Source organism: Bubalus kerabau, chromosome 6, assembly GCF_029407905.1.
Source record: "Bubalus kerabau isolate K-KA32 ecotype Philippines breed swamp buffalo chromosome 6, PCC_UOA_SB_1v2, whole genome shotgun sequence".
NCBI lineage: Eukaryota > Metazoa > Chordata > Mammalia > Artiodactyla > Bovidae > Bubalus > Bubalus kerabau.
In genome coordinates this window covers 105,614,225-105,642,152 of record NC_073629.1, presented here as the reverse complement: position 1 = coordinate 105,642,152, position 27,928 = coordinate 105,614,225, and the positions used below count along the sequence as shown (strand labels likewise).

General features: G+C 38.7%; 1 protein-coding gene across 9 annotated transcripts in view; it reads right to left on the bottom strand.

Moving 5' to 3' along the window:
* The window catches only part of SCMH1 (Scm polycomb group protein homolog 1), a 221,986-nt gene that overhangs the window by 155,165 nt on the left and 38,893 nt on the right, over window positions 1-27,928 (bottom strand). For 4 of the 9 annotated variants that reach the window (XM_055586216.1, XM_055586211.1, XM_055586214.1 and 1 more), the window contains exon 2: window positions 8,071-8,148. The exons of 2 other annotated variants lie outside the window; for them this stretch is intronic. In XM_055586216.1, the coding sequence (XP_055442191.1) occupies window positions 8,071-8,095 (25 nt within the window). In that variant the 5' untranslated portion in view covers window positions 8,096-8,148. Of the gene's footprint in view, window positions 1-8,070; window positions 8,149-27,928 lie in introns of those variants that run through there. 3 more of the 9 variants (XM_055586206.1, XM_055586208.1, XM_055586212.1) reach the window with 1 other exon arrangement.

Here is a 27,928-nt window from a genome sequence, read left to right as displayed (position 1 = left end):
TATAATAAATAGGCTCTAGGTTCATCCACCTCATTAGAACTAACTCAAATGTGTTCCTTTTATGGCCAAGTAATATTCCACTGTGTATATATACCACTGCTTTTTTGTCCATTCAACTGTCGTTGGACATCTAGGTTACTTCCATGTCTTCAGTTCAGTTCAGTCGCTCAGTAGTGTCCGACTCTTTGTGACCCCATGAATTGCAGCACGCCAGGCCTCCCTGTCCATCACCAACTCCCTGAGTTCACTCAGACTCACATCCATTGAGTCAGTGATGCCATCCAGCCATCTCATCCTCTGTTGTCCCCTTCTCCTCCTGCCCCCAATCCCTCCCAGCATCAGTCTTTTCCAATGAGTGAACTCTTTGCATGAGGTGGCCAAAGTACTGGAGTTTCAGCTTTAGCATCATTCCTTCCAAAGAAATCTCAGGGCTGATCTTCAGAATGGACTGGTTGGATCTCCTTGCAGTCCAAGGGACTCTCAAAGAGTCTTCTCCAATACCACAGTTCAAAAGCATCAATTCTTTGGCGCTCAGCCTTCTTCACAGTCCAACTCGCACATCCATACACGACCACAGGAAAAACCATAGCCTTGACTAGACGAACCTTTGTTGGCAAAGTAATGTCTCTGCTTTTGAATATGCTATCTAGGTTGGTCATAACTTTCCTTCCAAGGAGTAAGCGTCTTTTAATTTCATGGCTGCAGTCACCATCTGCAGTGATTTTGGAGCCCCCAGAAATAAAGTCTGACACTGTTTCCACTGTTTCCCTATCTATTTCCCATGAAGTGATGGGATCGGATTGTAAACAGTGCTTCGATGAACATTGGGGTACATGTGTCTTTTTTGATTATGGTTTCCTCAAGATATACGCTCAGTAGTAGGATCGTTGGGTCACATCATAGTTTTATTTCTAGTTTTTTAAGGAATCTCCATACTGTTTTCCATAGTGGCTATGTCAATTTGCATTTCCACCAACAGTACAAGAGGGTTCCCTTTTCTCCACATTCTCTTCAGCATTCATTGTTTGTAGATTTTTTTGATGATGGCCATTCAGATTGATGTGAGGTGATACCTCATTGCAGTTTTGATTTGCATTCCTCTACTTATGAGTGATGTTGAGCATTTTTTCTTGCATTTATTAGCCATCTTTATGTCTTCTTTGGAGAAATGTCTGTTCAAATCTTCTGCCCACATTTTGACTGAATTGTTTTTCTGGTATTGAGCTGAATGAGTTGCTTGTATATTTTGAAGATGCATCCTTTATCAGCTGTTTCATCTGTAAGTTTTTTATCCCTTTCTGGGTTGTTTGATCTTGTTTATAGTTTCCTTTGCTGTACAAAAGCTTTTAAGTTTAATTAGGTGCCATTTATTTATTTTTGCTTTTATTTCCATTACTGTAGGAGGTGGGTCATAGAGGATCTTGCTGTGATTTATGTGAAAGAGAGTACTGCCTATGTTTTCCTCTAAGAACTTTATAGTTTCTGGCCTTATATTTAAGTCTTTAATCTATTTTGAGTTTATTTTTGTGTATGGTATTAGAAAGTGTTCTACTTTTATTCTTTTGCACGTAGCTGTCCAGTTTTCCCAGCACCATCTATTTTTTTTAGGTTTTCTTAAAGTTAATTTAATTGGATGATAATTAATACAATATTGTGACGGCTTTTGCCATACATCTACATGAATCAGCCAGAGGTGCACATGTAGCACCCCATCCTGAACACCTCAACCACCTCCCTCCCCACCCCATGGCTCTCTGGGTTTTCCCAGAGCATCGGTTTTGTGCCCTGCTTCATGCATCAAACTTGCACTGGTCATCTATTTTACAAATGGTAATACACGTTTCAATGCTATTCTCACCTTCTCCCACAAGGTCCTTAAGTCTGTTCTTTACATCTGTGTCTCTTTTGCTGCCCTGCATATAAGATCATCATTTCTGTCTTTCTAAATTCCATATATATGCGTTAATATACGGTATTGCTGTTTCTCTTTCTGACTTACTTCACTCTGTATTATAGGCTCCAGTTTTTTCTATCTCATTAGAAATGACTCAAATGCATTCATTTTTATAGCTGAGTAACATTCCATTGTGTATATGTACTACAACCTCCTTATCCATTCATCTGTTGATGGACATCTAGGTTGCTTCCAGTCCTATCTATTGTAAACAGTGCTGCAATGAACATTGGGGGACACGTGTCTCTTTCAGTCCTGGTTTCCTCAGTGTGCATGCCCAGCAGTGGGATTTCTGGGTCACATGGCAGTTCTACTTCCAGTTTTTTAAAGCAATCGCTACACTGTTCTCCATATTGGCCCAGAACGACTTATTGAAGAGGCTGTCTTTTCTCCATTGTATATTCTTACCTCCTTTGTCAAAGATAAGGTGCCCTTAGGTGTGTAGGTTTATCTCTGGGCTTTGTATCTTACTTCATTGTTCTATATTTCTGTTTTTAGGCCAGTACCATACTGTCTTTGTGACTGTAGTTTTGTAGTATAGTCTGAAATCAGGAAGGTTGATTCCTTTACCTCCATTTTTCCTTCTCAAGACTGCTTTGGCTATTCGGGGCCTTTTATGTTTCCATACAAATTGTGAAATTCTTTGTTCTAGATCTGTGAAAAACATCACTGGTAGTTTGATAGGGATTGCACTGAATTTGTAGATTGCTTTAGGTAGTATAGTCATTTTCACAATATTGATTCTTCTAATCCAAGAACATGAAATATCTCTCCATCTGTTTGGGTCATCTTTGATTTCTTTCATCATGTCTTCTATGTTTTCTGTCTTCTAGTTTTCTGCATACAGGTCTTTTGTCTCTTTGGGTAGGTTTATTCCTAGGTATTTTATTCTTTTTGTTGCAACAGTGAATGGGATTGTTTCCTTAACTTTTCTGATTTTTCATTGTTACTGTATAGGAATGCAAAGGATTTCTGTGTATTAATTTTACATCCTGCAACTTTACTATATTCACTGATTAGTAATTTTCTGGTGGAATCTTTGTGGTTTTCTGTGTATAGTATCATGTCATCTGCAAATAGTAAAGAGTTTTACTTCTTCATTTTCAATCTGGATTTCTTTTATCTCCTTTTGTTCTCTGATTGCCATGAATAGGACTTCCAAAACTATGTTGAATAAAAGTGTAAGAGTGGGCACCCTTGTCTTGTTCCTGAACTTAGAAGAAATGCTTTCAGATTTTCACCAAAGAGAATAATGTTTGCTTTGGTTTTATTCTATTAGGCCTGTATTATGTTGAAGCAGGTTTCTTCTATGTCTACTTTCTGGAGAATTTTTTATCATAAATGGGTGTTGAATTTTGTCAAAAGCTTTCTATGCATCTATTGAGATGATCAGATGATTTTTATCCTTCAGTTTGTTGATATGGTGTATCACACTGATTACTTCATGTATACTGACGCATCTTTGCATCCCTGGGATAAATCCCACTTGATCATGGTGTATGATCTTTTTAATGTGTTGTTGGATTGTGCTTCTAAAATTTTGAATTTTTTGCGTCTATATTCATCAGTGATACTCGCCTGTAATTTTCCTTTTTGGTGGTATCTTTGTCTGCTTTTGGTATTAGGGTGATGGTGGCCTCGTAAAATGAGTTTGAGAGCTTTCTTTTCTCTGCTGTTTTTTGGAAGAGCTTGAGCAAGATAGGTGTTAGTTCTTCTCTAAACTTTTGGTAGAATTTGCCTGTGAAGCCATCTGGTCTTGGGCTTGTGCTTGTTGGAAGATTTTTGATTAGTTTCGATTTTGGTGCTTGTGATTAGTCTGTTCATGATTTCTATTTCTTCCTGGTTCAGTTTTGGAAGGTTGTACTTTTCTAAGAATGTGTCCATTTCTTCCAGACTCCATTTTTATTGGCATATAGTTGTTCATAGTAGTCCCTTATGATTCTTTTTATTTCTGTGTTGTCTGTTGTAGTGTCTCCATTTTTGTTTTTATTGATTTGAGTCCTCTTCCTTTTTTCTTGACAAGCCTGCTAGTGGTTTGTCAATTTTATCTTCTCAAAGAACCTGCTTTGAGTTTTATTCATCTTTAATATTTCATCATTTCTGCTCTGATCTTTAAGATTTCTTTCCTTCTACTAGGCTTTGGTTTTTTGGTTGTTGTTGCTGTTGTTGTTCTTCTTCTTTTTCTAGTTGTTTTAGGTGTAAAGTCAGGTTGTTTGATGTTTTTCTTGTTTCTTGAGGTAGGCTTGTAGTGCTATAAACTTCCTTCTTATAACTGCTTTTACTGCATCCTATAGGTTTTGAGTCATCATATTTTCATTGTCATTTGTTTCTAGGTATTTTTTAAAATTTCCTTTTGATGTTTTCAGTGACTTGTTGGTTATTTAGAAGTGTGTTGTTTAGCCTCCATGTATTTGTGTTTTTTACAGTTTTTTTCTTGTAAGTTATATCTAGTTTCATGCATAGTGTTGTATTCAGAAAAGATGCTTGATACAATTTCAATTTTCTTAAATTTACTGAGCTTGATTTGTGACCCAAGATGTGATCTATCCTGGAGATTGTTCCATGTGGACTTGAGAAAAATGTGTATTCTACTGTTTGGGGATGGAATGTCCTGAAGATACCTATTAGGTCCACGTGGTCTAATGTGTCATTTAAGGCTTGTGTTTAAGCCTTGTGTTTCTTTAGTAATTTTTTGTTGTGATGATCTGTCCATTGGTGTAAGTGGGGTGTTAAATTCCCCTACTATTATTGTGTTACTGTTGTTTTCCCCTTTTATGGTTCTTAGCATTTGCCTTATGTACTGAGGTGCTCCTATGTTGGCTGCATAAATATTTATAATTGTTATATCTTCTTGGGTTGATCCCTTGATCATTATGTAGTGTCCTTCCTTAACGCTTGTAAAAGTTTTTACTTTAAAGTCTATTTTGTCTGATATGAGTATTGCTACTCCTGCTGTCTTTTGATTCCCATTTGCATGGAATATCTTTATCTATCCCCTGACTTTCAGTCTGTGTCTTTAGGTCTGAAGTGAGTTCTCTTACAGGCAGCATATACATGGGTCTTGTTTCCATATCTATTCAGCCAGTCTGTGTTTTTTGCTTGGTGCATTTAATCCATTTACATTTAAGGTAGTTATTGACATGTATGTTCCTACTGCCATTTGCTTAATCATTTAGGGTTTGTTTTTGTGGTCTGTTTCTTCTGTTGTGATTCCTGCTAGAGAATCCTTAGCATTTATTGTAAGGCTGGTTTGGTGGTGCTGAATTCTTTCAGGTTTTGTCTATAACGCTTTTGATTTCACCATCAAACCTGAATGAGATCCTTGCTGGGTAGTGTAATCTTGGTTGCAGGTTTTTTTCTTTCACCATTTTTTTCTTTCACTTTAAACACCTGCATAGTTCCTGCTGAAAAATCAGCTGTTAGCCTTATGGAGATTTTGTGAATATGTGCCTGCTAAGTTGCTTCAGTTGTGTCTGATTCTTTGCAACCCTATGGACTGTAGCTCACCAGGCTTCAGCAGGTATTCTCCAGGCACGAATACTGCAGTAGATAAGCCATTTCCTTCTTCAGGGGATCTTGTCAACCCAGGGATTGAACCTAGGTCTCTTGCATTGAAGGCAGATTCTTTAACCTCTGAGCCACCAGGGAAGCCCTGGGAATTCCTCTTTATGTTATTTTTTAACTTTCCCCTTGCAGGTTTTAATATTTTTTTCTTTGTGCTTAATTTTTGTTAGTTTGATTAATTTATATGTGTCTTGGTGCTTTTCTCTTTATATAGGATAGAGTGGAACTCTTATCCTATATGGGATTCTCTGGGTTTCCTGGACTTGGGTGGTTATTTCCTTTCCCATTTTAGGGAATTTTTCAACTCTAATCTCCTCAAATATTTTCTCATACTCTTTTTCTCTTCATTTTGGGACCCCTATAATTCAAATGTTGGTGCATTTAATACTGTCCCAAAGATCTTTGAGACTGTCCTCAATTCTTTTCATTTTTTTTTTCTCTATTCTGCTGTATGGCAGTTATTGAGGAGTTCCTGGTGGCTCATTGTGGGTGGCTTCCCTAGTAAATCTTCTGATCTCACCAGAGGTCCCCCAACCCCCACCCAGAGGAGCAGGTGCACTGCTCCCAAAGGCACCCAAGCCACTCCAAGTGCCAAACTACTCCTCCCCCCAGTCACCACTGAGTGAAAGGGGAGCCCCAGGGGCTTCCCCTAGTGGATCCTCTGATCCCTAAGGGATCCCTACCCCTCTCAGGTGAGCAGGCATGCTGCTTCCAATGACCAAAGGTGCCCAAACCACTCAAGGCACCAAAGCCACTCCACCTCCCCCAGCAACCCCACAGTTGCTGGTCATCAAGGTTCAAGTTTCCTCCATTCCCCCTTACCCGGTTGTTCCCAGGGCTCCTCCCTTCAGTCTGTCCACAGGAGGTCCCCCACTAGCACCTGGTGAGTATCCCAGGCGTGGGGAGACATGCCTCCCTGTCTTCCCTCACCCCAATCTTGGGTCCACCCTCAAAGCATTCTTGACATTTCATTTCTTCAACACACTTCTCTCTGACAAACTGGATTAGACTGGAACTTCACTTGGCATTCCTACTACTATGGCTGTTTTCACTGCATTATGATGCACACTCATGCTTCACCAATTCACATTCCTCTTTGTTTCATACCTCTTTTCAAAACCTATCTTGTAGAGCAGGGAATAGAAAACTTTTTGAAAAGAGCCAGAGGGTAAAAAATTTCAGGTTTATGGGATATATGGTTTCTGCTACAACTACTCAATTCTGCCAGTGTAGAATGAAAGTAGCCATACACATTAACAAATGGACATGGCTATATTCCAATAAACCTTTATTTACAAAAATAGGCACCTGACAGGAGTTGGCCTATGGACCATAGTTTACTGATCCCGGATCTAGAAGAATCATCCCTAAATAACTTTGCCTAGCTGTGATCACTCCATTATTCTACTTCAAAATACATGTACTATATTCATTTACAAATAGTTATAAACTTCTGAATATTTTTATGTGGTCAGTCTCTCACTTAGAATACCGTACAGATTCTTTAAGGAAAACTGTCATTTCATTCACAGCTAAGCCTAGGAGTAACACTGAGTGTCAAGGACATGAAGACAAATGAATCCCAGTCTATGTGCACAAAGAACTCACAAAGAATAGATTAACAGGACAGACAGCAACACAAACACACAATGATAATATAATGGGATTTTTGCTATAAGAGAGATTTCCTATACAAAGTGCTCTGAGAAAAGCAAAAGGAATGATTGACTTTACTTGGGGAGAGGAGGAAAGCTTCACAGAAGACCTGAGGTAGGATTGTCAGAAAAGAAAGATGAATAGGCATTTGAGTTAAAGGAAATGTAGTATAATGGTACTAAGACATGGAAATGGATTAAGTGTATGGATAATAACCAGCAGCTACTATAGACGAAAAGGGGTAAGGGAAGCTACAGAGACAAATGACAGAAACTGAAGAAGATGAGAATACAAAAGAAAGTATCAGCAAAGAGTGCCATTTGCCACAATAAGACAATGTTATATACATAATGAAGAGTCTGGATCATTCTAGAGATCATATTTAAATATTCAATATCATGATCTGATTTGTTAATAATATTTTATACCCATAAAGAGGCTTTAACTTTTTCTTAGACTTTCATGTATGTTATTTTTAATGTTCATACAGCTTCCATACTTACATGTCTACTAAATTCTAATAATGATCATGAACTTATGAGGTAGTAAGAAGAGTAAGATTTAGAGGCAAAAAGATTCGGGACAAAATCTTGCAGTTTATAGGAACAACATGTTGAGTAAGTCTCTTAATCTTTCATTGTTTCCACGGAACAGGAATAGCAACAGTCCCTGTTTATTAAGATTACAGAAAAGACTATTTGAGACAATTAGGTGAAGAGTACTTTGTAAAAGAGCTGCAAAATGACATGCAGGACTTGTGAAATTGCAGGACAGGTTGGTAAGAAAGGATGAGATACTTTTATTTACTTAAACAGCTTTTTGTGACACATACATTCATTCACAGCCTAATAGAAGATAACTCTTCATTTCTATCATATATAAGTACAGGTTCTGACCTTTTCGAGGATCTGATTTTTGCATGGTATCATCAGCTATATCAAATAGGAATTTCCTCCTTAACAAGATGGAGAAATCTAGAAGCAAAAGATTAAAAAAAATTAGAAATATGAACAATTGTAGATCGAAGGAGACCTGCAATGAAATTAGGTTTTAATCAGAGAAAACCAGCAGGCTGAACACCCAGAAGGGCTTCCCAGGGGCAGTAACTCAGTTAAGTTTCCAATTTCCAGGATCCTTCCCTCGGTTTTTGAGTTCAGAACCCTGATTCTATTAAAAACAGAACAGACTTTTCAGGGCATTAATAGCTCATTTTAAACAATAATGGATAAACTAGAAGGTTACTCTATTAATTCATTGTGAGAAATATAACAGTCATATAACCAAAGTATTGTACACTGAAAACTATAAACATCGCTGAAAGAAATCAAAGAAACAATGAAGTATAAAGACACTTACATCCATGAATTAGAAGACTAATGTTAAGACAACAATACTACATAAAGATCTACAGACTCAATGCAATCCCTATCAAAATCCCAATGATGTTTTTCTGCAAAAATAGAAAAAGCCATCCTAAGATTCACATGATATCTCAAGGACCTCTAATAGCTTAAACAATCTTGAAAATGAAAAATAATGTTGGAAGACTCACAATTCCTGGCTTCAAAATTTACTACAAAGCTATAGTAATTGAAACTGTGTGTGTGTGTGGTGGGGGGCGGGGGGCGGGGTACTAGCAGAAGGACAGGCACACAGACCAACAGAATAGACAGCCCAGAAATAAACTCAAATATGTATAGTCAAATGATTTTTAATAAAGGTGCCAACAACATTCAATGGGGAAAAAAATACTCTTTTTCACAAATGATGCTAGGAAATCTGGATACCCACATGCCAAAGAATGAAGATGAACCTTTAGCTTACACCATATATAAAAATTAACTCAAAATGTATCAAGACCAAAACTTTAGAGCTAAAATTATAAAACTTTTAGAGAAAACAGAGAAGAAAATCTCCATGACACTGAATTTGGCAATAATTCTGGAATTTGACATCTAAATCTCAGGAAACAAAAGAAAAAAAAACAGATAAACTGAACTTCATCAAAATGAAAAACATTTGTGCATCAAAGAGCACTATCACATGGATGAGAAGAAAACCTACAAAATGGCAGAAAACATTGGCAAATCACTTATCTGATAAGGGACTAATCTCTAGAATATGTACAGAACTCCAATTCAATGACAAAAAAACCCAAAAAAACAAAAAAACAAAAAACCCTCAAATAATCCAACTGAAAAATTAGCAAAGGACCTGAATAGGTATTTCTCCATTTATCTATGTGTATGTGCTAAGTTGCTTCAGTCATGTTCAGCTGTTTACGATCCTATGGACAGTAGCCCACCAGGCTCCTCTGTCCATGAGATTCTCTAGGCAAGAATACTGGAGTGGGTTTCCATGCTCTTTTCCAGGGACCTTCCTGATCCAGGGATTGAACCCACATCTCTTACATTTCCTGCATTGGCATGCAGGTTCTTTACCACCAGTGCCACCTGGGAAGCCCCCATTTATCTATGTAGATGGCCCATAAGTATATAAAAATCAACATCATTAATCATTAGGAAAGTGCAAGTTAAAGTCACAATGAGATACCACTTCACACCCACTGGGGTGGTTATTATGAAGAAAAAAAAAGAAAAATCATAAGTGCTAGCAAGGATATGGAGAAATTAAAGCCCCTATGAATTGCTAGTGGAAATGAAAAAATGGTGCAGTTGCTGTGGAAAACATTAAAAAGTTTAACATGGAATTACCAAATGACCCAGTAACTCCACTTCTAGATATTTCCCAAAAGAACTGAAAACAGGGACTGAAACAGGTACCTGTACACAAATGTTCAGAGCAGCATTATTCACAATAGCAAAAGAGTAGAAACAATCTTAAGTATCCACCAATGAGTGAACGAATAAATAAAATGAGGCTTATACATACAATCGAATACTATTCAGCTATAAAAAGGAATAAAATTCTGATACACGCTGCAACGTGGATGAATCTTGAAAACATTATGCTCAGTGAAATAAGCCTAGTACAAAAGGCTAACTACTGTATGATTTCATTTGCACTTGGCAACTCGAATAGGGAAATTCCTAGAGAAAGGAAGCAGAACAGAAGTTATCAGGGGCTGGGCAAAGAAGGGGAATGGAGAGTTATGATTTAATGGGTACAGAGTTTCTGTGTGAAATGATGAAAATATTCTGGAGTTGGACAGCAGTGAAGGGTATACATCACTATAAATGTACTTAAGCATTAAAATGGTAAAAATGATAAATTGTTATTATTTTTAAAAAAATATTTTTAATTGAAGGAAAATTGCTTTATTGTGTTGGTTTCTGCCATACATCAACACGAATCAGTCATAGGTATACATATATCCCTATACATATGTCTCTGTCCTCTTGAACTCCCTAACACCTCTCACCCCATCCCACTGCTCTAGTTTGTCACAGAGCCCCAGTTTGAGTTCCCTGAGGCATATAGCAAATTCCCACTGGCTATCTATTTTACACATTGTAGTGTATATGTTTTCATGCTACTATCTCAATGCTTCCCACCCTCTTCTTCCCATCCTGTGTCCACAAGTCTGTTCTTTATATCTGCATCTCCATTACTGCCCTGCAAATAGGTTCAGTAGTATCATCTTTCTAGATTCCATATATATGCATTAATATATGATATTTTTCTCTTTCTTACTGCCTCTGTATAAAAAGCTCTAGGTTCATCTACCTCATCAGAATCAACTCAAATGTGTTCCTTTATATGGCTGAGTAATATTCCATTGTGTATATATACCAGAGATTCTTTATCCATTCATCTGTTGATGGACGTCTAGGTTACTTTCATGTCTTAGCTATTGTAAATAGTGCTGCAATGAACACTGGGGTACATGCGTCTTTTTCAATTATGGTTTCTTCAGGGTATATGCCCAGTAGTGGGATTACGGGGTCATATAGTAGTTTTATTCCTAGTGATTTTAAGGAATCTCCATACTGTTCTCCATAGTGGCGAGCTCTATCAATATACATTCCCACCAACAGAGCAATAGGGTTCCTTTTTCCCACACTCTCTTCAGCATTTACTGTTTGTAGATTTTTTGATGATGGCCATTCTGACTGGTGTGAAGTGATATCTATTATAGTTCTTGATTTGCATTTCTCTAATATTGAACAATGCTGAGCATGTTTTCATGTATTTATTAGCAACCTGTATGTCTTCTTTGGAGAAATGTCTATTTAGGTCTTCTGCCCACTTTTTGATTGGGTTGTTTGTTCTTCTGGTACTGAGTTGCACAAACTGTTTGTACAGTTTAGAAATTAATCCTTTGTCAGTTGTTTCATTTGCAATTTTTTTATCCCATTTTGAGGGTTAGTCTTTTCACCTTGTTTCTAGTCTCCTTGGCTTCCCTGGTGGCTCAGAAGGTAAAGCGTCTCTGCCTGCAACGCAGGAGACCTGAGTTCGATCCCTGGGTCAGGAAGATCCCCTGGAGAAGGAAATGGCAATCCACTCCAGTACTCTTGCCTGGAAAATTCCATGGACGGAGGAGCCTGGTAGGCTATAGTCCATAGGGTCGCAAAGAGTTGGACACGACCGAGCGACTTCACTTTCCTTCTTTCTTGCTGTGCAAAAGCTTTTAAGTGTAATTAGCTCCCACTTGTTTATTTTTGTTTCCATTACTGTAGGAGGTGGGTCACAGAGGATCTTGCTGTGGTTTATATCAAAGAGTCTTCTGCCTATGTTTTTCTCTAAGAGTTTTATAGCTTTGGGTTTTATGTTTAGGTCTTTAACACATTTTGAGTTTATCTTTGTTCTTTGTATATGGTGTTAGTAAGTGTTCTAATTTCATACTTTCACATGTCCAGTTTTCCCAGCACTATTTACTGAAGAGACTATCTTTCGCCATTGTAAATTTTTGTCTCCTTTGTCAAAGGCTAGGTGCCCAGAGCTGTGTGGGTTTATCTCTGGGGTTTCTATCTTGTTCCATTGGTCTATATCTCTGTTTTTGCACCAACACCATACTGTCTTGATGACTGCAGCTTTGTAGTACAGTCTGAAGTCAGGAAGGTTAATTCCTCCAGCTCCATTCTTCTTTCTCAAGATTGCATTGGCTATTCAGGGTCTTTTGTGTTTCCAAACAAATTGTGAAATTTCCTCATTCTAGTTCTGTGAAAAATGTCACTGATAATGTGACAGTGCCTGCACTGAATCTGTAGATTGCATTTAGTAGTATAGTTACTTTCACAATATTGATTCTTCCAACCCAGGAACATGGAATCTCTCTCCACCTGTCATCTTTGTTTTCTTTCATCAGTGTCTTATAGTTTTCTGTACACAGCTCTTTTGTCTCCTTGAACAGGTTTATTCCTAGTATTTTATTCTTGTTGCAGTGGTAAATGCCTTAATTCTCTTTCTGATTTTTCATTGTTAGTGTATAGGAATGCCAGGGATTTATGTGTAATGAATTTGTATCCTGTGGCTTTACTAAATTCACTGATTAGCTCTAGTAATTTTCTGACAGTATCTTTAGGGTTTTCTACGTATAGTATCATATTCTCTAAAAACAGTGAATTTTCCTTCTTTTTCAATTTGGATTCCTTTTATTTCCTTTTCTTCTCTGATTGCCATAGCTAGGACTTCTAAAACTATATGAGTAACAGCTGTGAGAGTGGGTACCTTTGTCTTGTTCCTGATCTTAGAGAGAATGCTTTCAGTTTTTCACCACTGAGAATAATGCTTGCTCTGGGTTTAGCATATATGGCCTTTATATTGAGGTATGTTCCTTCTATGCCTGTTTTTTGAAGAGCTGGTGTCATAAACAGGTGCTGAATTTTGTTGAAAGCTTTTTCTGCATCTACTGAGATTATCATATGGTTTTTTATTTTTCAATTGTTAATATGGTGTATCACACTGATTGATTTGTGTATACTGAAGAATCCTTGCATCCCTGGGATAAACCTCACTTAATCATGGTATATGATCTTTCTAATGTGTTGTCATATTCTGTTTGCTAGAATTTTGTTGAGGATTTTTTGCATCTATGTTCATTAGTGATACTGGCCTGCAATTTTCTTTTTTGTGTGTTATCTTTATCTGGTTTTGGTATCAGGGTTATGGTAGCCTTGCAGGATGAGTTTGGAAGTGTAGAGTTTCACAAGGTTAGGCATTAGCTCTTCTTAAATGTTTGACAGAATTCACCCGTGAAGCCATCTGGGCTTTTGTTTTTTGGGAGTTTTTTTTAAATCATAGTTTAGATTTCACTGCTTGTGACTGGCTTGTTCATACTTTCTATTTCTTCCTGGTTCAGTCTTGGAAGGTTGACTTTTTCTAAGAATCTATCCATTTCTCCCAGGTTGTCCGTTTTATTGTCCACTGTTGCTCATAACAGTCTCTTATGATCCCTGGTATTTCTACATTGTCAGTTGTAATCTCTCCATTTTCATTTCTAATTTTGTTAATTTGATTTTTCTCCCTTTTTTTCTTGATGAGTCTGGCTAACAGTTTGTCAGTTTTGTTTTTCTTTTCAAAGAATCCACTTTTAGTTTTATTAATCTTTACTATTATTTCATTTCCTTTTCACTGCTCTATGATTTCTTTCCTTCTACTAACTTTAGGGTTTTTTTTTTTATTCTTCTTCTTCCAGTTGTTTTAAATGTAAAGTGAGGTTGCCTATTCTGTTTTTCTTGTTTCTTGAGGTAGGACTGTATTGGTATAAACTTCCTTCTTAGGACTGCTTTTGCTGCATCCCACAGGTTTTGGGTTGTAGTTTTTGTTGTCATTCATTTCTAGGAATTTTCTGATTTCTCTTTTTATTTCTTCAGTAACCGATTCATTATTTAGAATCATACTGTTTAATCTTCATGTGTTTTTTTTCCTGTAATTGATATCTAGTTTCATAACACTGTGGTCAGAGAAGATGCTTGATATGATTTCATTTTTCTTAAATTTACCAAGGCTTGATTTGTAACCCAAGATGTCTATCCTGGAGAATGTTCCATGTGCACTTGAGAAGAAAATGTATTCTTCATTTGGATAGAAAGTCCTGAACATATCAATGAGGTCCATCTGGTCTAATGTGTCATTTAAGGTTTGTGTTTCCTTTTTAATTTTCTGTTTTAATGATCTGTCCATTGGTTTAAGTGGGGTGTTCAAGTTCACTTTCACTTTTCACTTTTATACATTGGAGAAGGAAATGGCAACCCACTCCAGTGTTCTTGCCTGGAGAATCCCAGGGACGGGGGAGCCTGGTGGGCTGCCGTCTACAGGGTCGCACAGAGTCGGACACGGCTAAAGCGACTTCGCAGCAGCAGCAGCAGTACTACTGTATTACTGCCAACTTCCCTTTTATGTCTGTTAGTGCTTGCCTTACGTATTGAGGTGCTCCTATGCTGGGTGCATAAATATTTACAAATCTTATGTTTTCTTCTTAGATCAATCCTTTGATCATTACTTGATTCAAAGCAGGAGTTCTCAACCTTTTTGGTACCAGGGCCCAGTTTCATGGAAGACAATTTTTCCATGGATGGGGTGGGGAGTGGTTTCGGGATGATTCAAGTTCATTACATTTATTACGCACTTTATTTCTGTCATTATTACATTGTGATATATAATGAAGTAATTACACACCTCACTGCTCATCTGATAGGAGGTGGAACTCAGCAGTAATGCAAGTGATGGGGAATGGCTGTAACTGCAGCTGAAGCTTTGCTCACTTGTCTGCTGCTCATCTCCTGCTGTGTGGCCCAGTTCCTAACAGGCCACAGACCGGTACTGGTTCATGGCCCAGGGGCTGGAGACCCCTATTTTAAAGCACCCCAAAATCTGGCATTTTTCATTTAAATAGGGGGGAAAAAAGAGCTGAGGTTCTGAAGTTAAACAAGATTAATTATAGCATCCACGGTCACTTGGCTACTAAATGGAAAGGCTAAAATTAAGGGCTAATTTCAAAGTCTATACTCTCTTTGGTTTCATTATGCTTGCTTACCATAGTTTAAAAACAACAAGAAATAAATCCCTTCCCTAGTTTACTTGTCATAGGCTATATTATACAGAGAGAGGTTTGGCAAACAGTCAAGTGCTATGTAATGTAAGAAATTACTATTAGCACAAGGAAAGAGCTTACTAAGGCAGTGGCTTTCGGATCTTTTCAGTTGTGATCCACGGACTTAAATCCAGGAGTCTTTATAACAGTATGTATTCCTGAAAACCTTATATCTTATAAAATTATGCACCAAACGTGGGCTTGTGGTTAAAACAGAGTTACGAACAGACTACTAAAAGCCCATGGAACTTTGTATCCTTTATATATATACACACATACTTCATAAGGATTTCAGTCATTCAGTTCAGTCACTTAGTTGTGTCCCACTCTTTGCGACCCCATGAACCACAGCACACCAGGCCTCCCTGTCCATCACCAACTCCCGGAGTCCACCCAAACCCATGTCCATCGACCCGATGACACCAACCAACCATCTCATCTTCTGTTGTCCCCTTCTCCTCTTGCCCTCAATCTTTCCCAACATCAGGGTCTTTTCCAATGAGTCAGCTCTTCGCATCAGGTGGCTAAAGTATTGGAGTTTCAGACTCAACATCAGTCCTTCCAATGAACACCCAGGACTGATCTCCTTTAGGATGGACTGGTTGGATTTCCTTGCAGTCCAAGGGACTCTTAAGAGTCTTCTCCAACACCACAGTTCAAAAGCCTCAATTCTTCGGTGCTCAGCTTTCTTTATAGTCCAACTCTCAGATCCATACATGACTACTGGAAAAACCATAGCCTTGACTAGACGGACCTTTGTCGGCAAAGAAATGTCTCTGCTTTTTAATATGCTGTCTAGGTTGGTCATAACTTTCCTTCCAAGGAGTAAGCGTCTTTTAATTTCATTGCTGCAATTGCCATCGGCAGTGATTCTGGAGCCCAGAAAAATAAAGTCAGCCACTGTTTCCCCATCTATCTGCCATGAAGTGATGGAACCAAATGTCATGATCTTAAGTTTTCTGAATGTTGGGCTTTAAGCCAACTTTTTCAGTCATTAATAAATGGTTAAAATTAGACCCAACAAACTAAATATAAGGAAGAATGGTATAATCCACTTTAGGATACTTTCCAATTAAAATTATATATTTTTAAAAATAAGTTTTAATGTGTAACGGAATAAACCTGTAGTAATTCAGAACTCTAAGCTTCTAAGAGTGACTTATTTCTCCAAGGTTTTCTGGAGTGAAAATTTCAATGTATGTCACCATATGCAGACAGGAGCCACTTAATTAAAGCTTTAAAGAAACAAAATTAAAACCTGAAGTCAGATTCATATGGGTTTGGGGACTGATAAGAGATTATTAACCTGTTCATCATTTTTCAATCTGTTCACACTGCCCAAGTAGACCTTTGAGAGATGTCTATGCCTCACAGTACCAGAGATCTCAAGATCAACTTTATTCTGTTAGAATGTAATAGGATAGAGTCCTAGTTAGGAACTAACTCCTTAGACGTAGAGCTCTGAGAATAGAGTAAATCCTCACTGTTTAGACCATAGAGACAGGTACGTAAAGTAATTTGGATTCATTAACAGAGCAGTATCTATAAACCATTTCATAAATCATCCCCCAAAGTCTCAGGTTCTCATCCTAAACAAGTGAGTTACGAATTCGTGTCATTTTCCAGGGTCTTGCAGGAAACATACAGAATTACAAACGTGGGGCAAATATGGTTCTTCTATACCAAGAAATTGAGATGCAACTTTGAAACTTGGCCTGGTATATTCCTGGTTCATTCACTGAAGTCACCCCCTCAGGGCTTCAAATTCCTCACTTTAAAAACCAAAAGATTAAAATTCAGGCAGGTCTCATGTTTACCACACACTAGCCGCATGCCTCTGTTTCATCATCCACCCTTACATGTGTTTGATTTTATGGTTTTGTAGAAAATACTATTGCCATTGAAATAAGGAAAATTTATCAGATGAAATCAGCTGTCTTCCTCTGAGCTACTCAGGCAATTATCTTGACACCCGTTTCTAGTTGGGACACTGAGATCATTGCTTTCTTCACTGTAATAGGAAGGCTAGACCACACAAAGGGGCTTCCAGGGAAATGGATCTTATGTGAATCTGAAACAGCAGTCTCAGGAAAAGGCTCTCTTCTCGAGAAACTGATTTGACTGAAAGGGTATGAAATAATCTTTGCCACATGAATTAAGCTAAAGAATATTATAGATTAAAAAAACTATCTGGGGGTGATAGAGAAAGAATATATAATAAGCATTCTAAATAGCTAAGGCAGAAGAGTGGTACCACTTGCCAGCAGTCACTCAACATTTACTAAAAACTTTCTTAATGATACTTCTTGAGAATAACACCTTTTAAAGCAAGTCAGAAAACCTTTGTATATAACTACAGACTCACCAGGAACCAAGAAGCATGAGAATAAAAAACATAAGTTCAGTTTCAATTCAGAGACAGAAAGGTATGGTTATTTAGCTTTCTGAGTTTTTGTTTTTTGTTTTTTGTTTTTTTAAATCTGGGAAAATTAGCTTTAGGACACAAGATGCTTTCCTCAGCTTCCTTAGCTTTTGATCTAACAACTCATCTCTTCAGTTCAGTTCAGTCACTCAGTCATCTCCGACTCTTTGAGACCCCAGGAATTCCACCATGCCAGGCCTCCCTGTCTATCACCAAACCCGGAGTTCACTCAAACTCACGTCCATCGAGTTGGTGATGCCATCCAGCCTCTGGATGATGTGATGAGGTGATGCCTCATCCTCTGTCCTCCCCTTCTCCTCCTGCCCCCAATCCCTCCCAGCATCAGAGTCTTTTCCAATGAGTCAACTCTTCGCATGAGGGAGCCAAAGTACTGCAGTTTCAGCTTTAGAATCAGTCCTTCCAAAGAACACCCAGGGCTGATCTCCTTTAGTATGGACTGGTTGGATCTCCTTGCAGTCTAAGGGACTCTCAAGAGTCTTCTCCAACACCACAGTTCAAAAGTATCAATTCTTTGGCGCTCAGCTTTCTTCATAGTCCAACTCTCACATCCATACATGACCACTGGAAAAACCATAGCCTTGACTAGACGGACCTTTGTTGGCAAAGTAATGTCTCTGCTTTTGAATATGCTATCTAGGTTGGTCATAACATTTCTTCCAAAGAGTAAGCGTCCTTTAATTTCATGGCTGCAGTCACCATCTGCAGTGATTTTGGAGCCCCAAAAAAGAAAGTCTGACACTGTTTCCACTGTTTCCCCATCTATTTCCCATGAAGTGATGGGACCAGATGCCATGATCTTTGTTTTCTGAATGTTGAGCTTTAAGCCAACTTTGTCACTCTCCTCTTTCACTTTCATTAAGGGGCTTTTAAATTCCTCTTCACTTTCTGCCATAAGGGTGGTGTCATCTGCATATCTGAGGTTACTGATATTTCTCCTGGCGTTCTTTATTCCAGCTTGTGCTTCTTCCAGCCCAGCATTTCTCATGATGTACTCTGCATACAAGTTAAATAAGCAGGGTGACAATATATAGCCTTGACGTACTCCTTTTCCTATTTGGAACCAGTCTGTTGTTCCATGTCCAGTTCTAACTGTTGCTTCCTGACCTGCACACAGGTTTCTCAAGAGGCAGGTCAGGTGGTCTGGTATTCCCATCTCTTTCAGAATTTCCCACAGTTTATTGTGATCCACACAGTCAAAGGCTTTGGCATAGTCAATGAAGCAGAAATAGATGGTTTTCTGGAACTCTCTTGCTTTTTCCATGATCCAGCAGATGTTGGCAATTTGATCTCTGGTTCCTCTGCCTTTTCTAAAACCAGCTTGAACATCTGGAAGTTCATGGTTCACATATTGCTGAAGCCTGGCTTGGAGCATTTAGAGCATTAGTTTACTAGCATGTGAGATGAGTGCAATTGTGCAGTAGTTTGAGCATTCTTTGGCATTGCCTTTCTTTGGGATTGGAATGAAAACTGACCTTTTGAAGTCCAGTGGCCACTGCTGAGTTTTCCAAATTTGCTGGCATCTTGAGTGCAGCACTTTCACAGCATTATCTTTTAGGATTTGAAATACCTCAACTGGAATTCTATCACCTCCACTAGCTTTGTTCGTAGTGATGCTTCCTAAGGCCCACTTGGCTTCACATTCCAGGATATCTGGCTCTAGGTGAGTGATCACACCATCCTGATTATCTTGGTCATGAAGATCTTTTATGTATAGTTCTTCTGTGTATTCTTGCCACCTCTTTTAATATCTTCTGCTTTTGTTAGGTCCATACCATTTCTGTCCTTTATCGAGCCCGTCTTTGCATGAAATGTTCCTTTGGTATCTCTGATTTTCTTGAAGAGATCTCTAGTCTTTCCTATTCTGTTGCTTTCCTCTATTTCTTTGCATTGATTGCTGAAGAAGGCTTTCTTATCTCTTCTTGCTATTCTTTGGAACTCTGCATTCAGATGTTTATATCTTTCCTTTTCTCCTTTGCTTTTCACTTCTCTTCTTTTCATAGCTATTTGTAAGGCCTCCCCAGACAGACATTTTGCTTTTTTGCATTTCTTTTCCATGGGAATGGTCTTGATCCCTGTCTCCTGTACAATGTCACGAACCTCATTCCATAGTTCATCAGGCACTCTATCAGATCTAGGCCCTTAAATCTATTTCTCACTTTCACTGTATAATCATAACAGATTTGATTTAGGTCATACCTGAATGGTCTAGTGGTTTTCCCTACTTTCTTCAATTTAAGTCTGAATTTGGCAACAAGGAGTTCATGGTCTGAGCCACAGTCAGCTTATCTCAATTCAGATGCTAAGTTTTCATCAGAAATACTTGGTATTTATTTTTCATAAAACTTAGAGCTGAAAAGATTTTTATAGTCAAAATTACTCAAAACACTTTAAAAATTTCCAGTAACTCTATGGAGACTGTTTTAAAATTTAATTAAAATTAAATTCATAATTCAGTTACATTAGCCATGTGGCTATTGTGTTAAGACAACCCATAACTAGAAGAAATAAATAATACAAATTAAACATGAAGTACTATATGCCAGCATGACCCGTCCATCGTGGGTGGCCCTACACGGCATTGCTCATAGTTTCATTGAGTTAGACAAGGCTGTGGTCCATGTAATCAGATTGGTTAGTTTTCTGTGATTGTCGTTTTCAGTCTGTCTGCCCTCTGATGGAGAAGGATAAGAGGCTTATGAAAGCTTCCTGATGGGAGAGACTGACTGATGGGGGAAACTGGGTCTTGTTCTGATAAGCTGCCATGCTCAGTAAATCTTTAATCCAATTTTCTGTTGAAGGGCAAGGCTGTATTTCCTCCCTGTTATTTCACCTGAGGCCAAACTATGGTGGAGGTAAGGAAGATAATGGCCACCTCCTTCAAAGGTCTCATGCAGGTACTGCTACACTCAGTGCCCCCAACCCTGCAGCAGGCCACCAAGATGGAGGGGTCATGGTGGAGAGTTCTGATAAAACATGGTCCACTGGAAAAGGGACAAACCACTTCACTATTTTTGCCTTGAGAACCCCATGCACAGAATGAAAAGGCAAAAAGATAGGACACTGAAAGATGAACTCCCCAGGTCGGTAGTGCCCAATATACTACTGGAGATCAGCGGAGAAATAACTCTAGAAAGAATGAAGAGACAGAGCCAAAGCAAAAACAACACCCAGTTGTGGATGTGACTGGTAATGGAAGTAAAGTCTGATGCTGTAAAGAGCAATACTGCACAGCAAACTGGAATGTTAGGTCCATGAATCAAGACAAATTGGAAGTGGTCAAACAGGAGGTGGCAAGAGTGAACAGACATTCTAGGAATCAGCAAACTAAAATGGACTGGAATGGGTGAATTTAACTCAGATGACCATTATATCTACTACTGTGGCCAAGAATTCCTTAGAAGAAATGGAGTAGCCATCAAAGTCAACTAAAGGGTCTGAAATGCAGTACTTGGATGCAATCTCAAAAACGACAGAATGATCTCTGTTCAGTTCCAAGGCAAACCATTCAATATCACGGTAATCCAAGTCTATGCCCCAACCAATAATCCTGAAAAAGCTGAAGTTGAATGGTTCTGTGAAGACCTACGAGACCTTCTGGAAGTAACACCCGAAAAAGATGTCCTTTTCATTATAGGGGACTGGAATGCAAAAGTAGGAAGTCAAGAAACACCGGGAGCAACAGGCAAATTTGGCCTTGGAATACGGAATGAAGCAGGGCAAAGGCTCAGAGTTTTGACAAGAGAATGCACTGGTCATAGCAAACACCCTTTTCCAACAACACAAGAGAAGACTCTACACATGGACATCACCAGATGGTCAATACCAAAATCAGACTGATCATGTTCTTTGCAGCCAAAGGTGGAGAAGCACTATACAGTCAGCAAAACAAGACCAGGAACTGACTGTGGCTCAGATCATGAACTCCTTATTGCCAAATTCAGACTTAAATTGAAGTAGGGAAAACCACTAGACCATTCAGGTATGACCTAAATCAAATCCCTTATGACTATACAGTGGACATGACAAACAGATTCAAGGAATTAGATCTGATAGAGTGCCTGAAGAACTATGGACAGAGGTTCGGGACACTGTACAGGAGGCAGTGATCAAGACCGTCCCTAAGAAAAAGAAATGCAAAAAGGCAAAATGGCTGTCTGAGGAGGCCTTAACAACAGCTATGAAAAGAAATGAAAGGCAAAGGAGAAAAGGAAAGATTTGGATGCAGAGTTCCAAAGAATAGCAAGGAGAGATAAGAAAGCCTTCCTCAGTGATCAGGACAAAGAAATAGAGGAAAACAACAGAATGGGAAAGACTAGAGATCTCTTCAAGAAAATTAGAGATACCAAGGGAACTTTTCATGCAAAGATGGGCACAATAAAGGACAGAAATGGTATGGACCTAGCAGAAGCAGAAGATATTAAGAAGAGGTGGCAAGAATACACAGAAGAACTGTACAAAAAAGATCTTCATGACCCAGATAATCACGATGCTGTGATCACTCACCTAGAGCCAGACATCCTGGAGTCCGAAGTTAAGTGGGCCTTAGGAAGCATCACTCGGAGAAGGCAATGGCACCCCACTCCAGTACTCTTGCCTGGAAAATCCCATGGACGGAGGAGCCTGGTAGGCTGCAGTCCATGGGGTTGCGAAGAGTCGGACATGACTGAGTGACTTCACTTTCACTTTTCATTTTCATGCACTGGAGAAGGAAATGGCAACCCACTCCAGTGTTCTTGCCTGGAGAATCCCAGGGACGGGGGAGCCTGGTGGGCTACCCTCTATGGGGTCACACAGAGTTGGATACGACTGAAGCAACTTAGCAGCAGCAGCAGCAGCAGCAGGAAGCATCACTACGAACAAAGCTACTGGAGGTGATGGAATTCTAGTTGAGCTATTTCAAATCCTGCAAGATGATGCTGTGAAAGTGCTGTACTCAAAATGCCAGCAAATTTGGAAAACTCAGCAGTGGCCACAGGACTAGAAAAGGTCAGTTTTCATTCCAATCCCAAAGAAAGTCAATGACAAAGAATGCTCAAACTACTGCACAACTGCACTCATCCCACATGCTAGCAAAGTAATGTTCAAAATTCTCCAACCCAGGCTTCGACAGTATGCTAACTGGGAACTTCCAGATGTTCAAGCTGGATTTAGGAATGGCAGAGGAACCAGAGATCAAATTTCCAACATCTGCTTGATCATCAAAAAAGCAAGCAAGTTCCAGAAAAACATCTATTTCTGCTTTATTGACTATGTGAACGCCTTTGACTGTGTGGATCACCACAAACTGTGGAAAATTCCTAAAGAGATGGAAATACCGGACCACCTGACCTGCCTCCTGAGAAATCTGTGTGGTCAGGAAGCAACAGTTAGAATTGGACATGGAACAACACACCAGTTCCAAATCGGGAATGGAGTATGTCAAGGCTGTATATTGTCACCCTGTTTATTTAACTTATATGTAGAATACATCATGCAAAATACCAGGCGAGATGAACCACAAGTTGGAATCAACATTGTCAGGAGAAATATCAGTAACCTCAGACATGCAGATGACACGATCCTTATGGTAGAAAGCAAAGAAGAACTAAAGAGCCTCTTGATGAAAGTGAAAGAGGAAAGCAAAAAAGTTGGCTTAAAGTTCAACATTTAGAAAAGAAGATCATGGCATCTGGTCCCATAACTTCATGGCAAATAGGTAGAGAAACAGTGGAAACAATGACAGACTTTACTTTTTTGGGCTCCAAAATCACTGCAGATGGTGACTGCAGCCATGAAATTAAAAGATGCTTGCTCCTTGGAAGAAAAGTTATGACTAATCTAGACAGCATATTAAAAAGCAGAGACATTACATAGCCAACAAAGGTTCATCTAGTCAAAGCTATGGTTTTTCTAGTAGTCATGTATGAAAGTGAGAGTTGGACTATAAAGAAAGCTGAGTGCCGAAGAATTGATGCTTTTAAACTGTGGTGTTGGAGAAGACTCTTGAGAGTCACTTGGACAGCAAGGAGATCCAACCAATCAATTCTAAAGGAAATCAGTCCTGAATATTCATTGGAAGGACTGATCCTGAAGCTGAAGCTCCAATACTTTGGCCACTTGATGCAAAGACCTGACCCACGGGAAAAGACCCCGATGCTGGCAAAGATTGAAGGCAGGAGGAGAAGGGAACAACAGAGGATGAGATGGTTGCATGGCATCATCGACTCAATGGACATGAGTTTGAGTAAACTCCGGGAGTTGGTGATGGACAGGGAGGCCTGGCATGCTGCAGTCCATGGTGTCGCAAAGAGTCAGACATGACTTAGCGACTGGACTGAACTGTCTATGTGCCAAGCATTGTTCTAAGCACTTCACTGGTATTAAGTTGCTCAATACTTACTACCCAAAGGTAGGTAATATCTTCATTTTAATGATAAGGTAACCAGTGTAGAGAAATGACTTATAACCTGAAGTTATATAGTTAGTAAACTGTGGAGCTGGATTCATAGCAAGGTAATTTGGTCCACTTCTTGTCTTGAGGCTTAGGATTTTTCCAGGAAAACAGAGTTACTTATATTTAGAATGTCCTAGGAGTAAATGCAACCCTTGCCTATGTTTGGCTAGGGAGTCTCAGCACTGGTTGATTTTCTCCATTATATGGCCCCATCTAGAGTACACATTACTATAAATTAGAGCATGTTATTCCCCTGCTTAAAATCTTCAACTGCTCTCCAGAGCAGCACTTAAAAGGAAATCCAAGTACCTTACCCTGACTGACCCCACCTCTTCCGTTTCTTCTCCTACAGCTCTCATCATTCACTCTGCTCCAACTGGCTGGCCTTTTCTGCTCCTGCTGCAGATCCACTTCCTTACTACCTGAGGGCCTGTATACTGCCTGGAACACTCCACTAGTATTCATAGGGCTGGCATTTTATCATACAGGTCTCAGGTAAACGTCACCTCCTCAGAGCAGCCTTCCCTGACCACTCAATCCAAAGTAGTCACCCAGACCCTATCATACCACTCTTAATTTTCTATAGCAACTTAGCACTAGTTAGTATTTCCCTTGTTTGTTTGTCTCCTCCACTGGGGCCTTGTCTGTGTTACTTATTCAGCACTGTATCTTGGCACTTGGAATATTGCCTAGAATAGAGGAGCCACTATTTTCGAATGAAATAAATGAAACCTAATCATTAACAACAACAAAAAAAACCCAGCATAAAATGAAAACATGACATGACCAGAAAGTGACTACTTTCTGAATTTAAAAAGTGTATTTGGATGGTTTGTAACTAAAACTCATAGTTGATTTCTGAGAGAAAAATAGTTAAGAAAAAAAATCTCTAAAAATGTAACAAAAACAAGTTGGGTCCTTTAGTATCTGTAAGTCACTCTCAAATCTGACAAGATCATTACATAAAGGTAATAAGGGGATGTAAGGAGTTGATAGACATAATCATGAATATAATTTACTTTTCAAAGAGTTTTCTGAATACAGTACTCACAGCTTATTAAGGAAATCCACATAACACAAAGGCAAATTCTTTCTGATTAAAACTCATTTAAAAGACATGCACTGAGATGACAGAAGAAGATTCTAAAAAAATGAGAAAGTATATAGCTACCTAGCAGCACTGGGAAGTAGGAAAAGAGCACCATCAAACACTCAGAAACTGAATAACTTTTATAACCTATAATCAAAATTGAGCTATATAATGGAGAAATCAATGCTGAGTGCTTCTAAACAAACAGGTAAAGGACTGTATTGACTTCTGTAGCATACTAAACAGACCGAGTGTCCTGGGGAAAAAATCCGAGTGCAGAAATAAGAAATGGGAGTTAATAAAAAGTAGTGAGACACCTTGGAGACGGCAATGACACCCTACTCCAGTATTCTTGCCTAGAAAATCCCATGGATGGAGGAGCCTGGTAGGCTGCAGTCCATTGAGTTGTGAAGAGTTGGACACGACTGAGTGACTTCATATTCACTTTCATGCACTGGAGAAGGAAATGGCAACCCACTCCAGTGTTCTTGCCTGGAGAATCCCAGGGATGGGGCAGCCTAGCGGGCTGCTGTCTATGGGGTCACACAGAGTCGGACACGACTGAAGCAACTTAGCAGCAGCAGCAGCAGCAGTGAGACACCTGAAATTTAGAGACCTGTGCTATGGGGCTTCCCCAGGGGTCCTGTGGTTAAGAATCCAATCCACCTGTCAAAGCAAAGAACACAGGTTCAATTCCTGGTCCCAAAGATTCCACCTGCTATGGAGCAACTAAGCCCATGTGCAACAAGTACTGAAACCCACGTGTTTAGAGACTGTGTTGTGCAATGAGAAGCCACCGCAATGAGAAACCCATGCACTACAAGTAGAAAATAGTCCCTGCTTGCCACTAGAGAAAGCCCACACACAGCAACAAAAGACCAAGTGTAGCCAAAAAAAAAAAAATATTTTAAAAACAAAAAAAAGACCTGTGTTGGCACACCCCTCCTACATGCAAAGCTTCCAGCTGCAATGTTTACCACTAGCCACAAAATGTATGGTATTTTTAAAAATTAATTTAAAAAGATACTTTAAAAAGAAAGACAACCACTACTATAAGGAATCCAATCTAAATGTGACAATAAAAAAAGACTAAGACATTCTCAGGAAAATGCAAATAGGATGAGTTAGGGTAAGAAATGATAGTGTAAGAGCACAGATAGTACAGAGATCCAAACAATGAATAACCTTATAGATAACATTCTCTGCAGGCACAAAACAATGTAAATAGGGGAAATGTAATCTAATTACAAATATCTGAAATGTATTTGCACTCCTGGACTCCAAACTAGTTAAAAAAAAACCATAAACTCAGAAAAGTCCTAAAGAATTATCAGAAAAATTTTAATACCACTGGGTTAGAAAAGGGATAGGTAAATTGATATGTGATATTTATAAATCATGGTAAAATACAGGTGTTGGACATAAGGTTTTCCATTGCAAAACCCTTTCAATTTTATATGTTTGAAATTTTTCATAAGTTAAAAAGAACACCTTAAAATATACCAAAGAAACTGCTGTTTTTCAAAGCTCAACATAGAGCAATAGTGAAAAGGTGGGTAGGTTAGAGACTGAAGGAAAGAATGAATATTAATGGCTTTTTAGCACTTTTACATATAATTACCATTTCATCACAACAAACCTGAAAGGTAGGTGATATTATCTCCATTACACACACACACACACACACACACACACACAACCTCAGGCTCAGGGTACCTTAACCAAGTTACTTGGTATCAGTGAATACTAAGCCTGATCAAGTCTGGGATCAAAATATGCATGCAAGTTTAGAAATCTACCTAAAATCTGGATCTATCTTTATCATTTATTTTCCACAGGCATCCAGAAAGTGACTCCATCTCAATTTTACTTGGAAAAGCACTTTAAATAATGAGAATATGTGAGATACCTTTTATAAAATAAAACAATATTTTGTATAATATGACTTCTAGTTTCAAAGTCCTTTGTAGTTTTTAAAGTTAGCTGACTCACAATCATCCTATTTGTATTACAATTATCTATATTCATCTTTTACAGCTCTTTTAGCACTGTGATTCTCTTGAAATTAGGATCCAGATCTGATTCATTTTTACATTCTTCATAACAGTATCTAGAATAGTAGTTTAGTGAGTGTTTACTTAAGAAAAGAATGTGATCCTCACAACAGAGATGCAAGGTAGCAAGGACATCTATTCACATTAATATTATTAAACACTTGAAGAAACAGAGGCAGAGTAAACTCTGACACTATTTCCCAGCTATAAAGCTCATCTGTTAGGGACTTCTCTGGTGGTCCAGCAGTTTAGAATCCGCCTTGCAATGCAGGAACTTGGGTCTGATCCCTGGTCAGGGAACTAAGAGCCCACATGCCACAGGGCAACTAAGTCAGAGAGTTGCAACTAGAGAGTCTATACACCACAATAAAGATCACATGCATCAAATAAGACCTGACATTGCCAAATAAATAATTTTTTCCCCAAAAAAAGCTCATTTGTTGAGCTAGGGCTCCAATTTTTTCTTATTGCACCAGTGACTCAACAAAGATACTCAGCCTGATCCTCTGAGAGTCTGGCATGGCATCCAAAAGATAAAGCTTTAGTTATTAATATATATATTTTTAACATTTGGAAAATTCTGGAATGTAGATCTTAATGTAACTATAAAATCTTTGTAAATGTTCTGATTCCTTTGTTTTATTGGGACAGGGTGGTAGAAGGAAAGTGAAAGTGCTTCTTAAAAACCCTAAATTTGGTTGTAAGTTAACTAAAACTCACCAAAGACAGAAGTTGAAA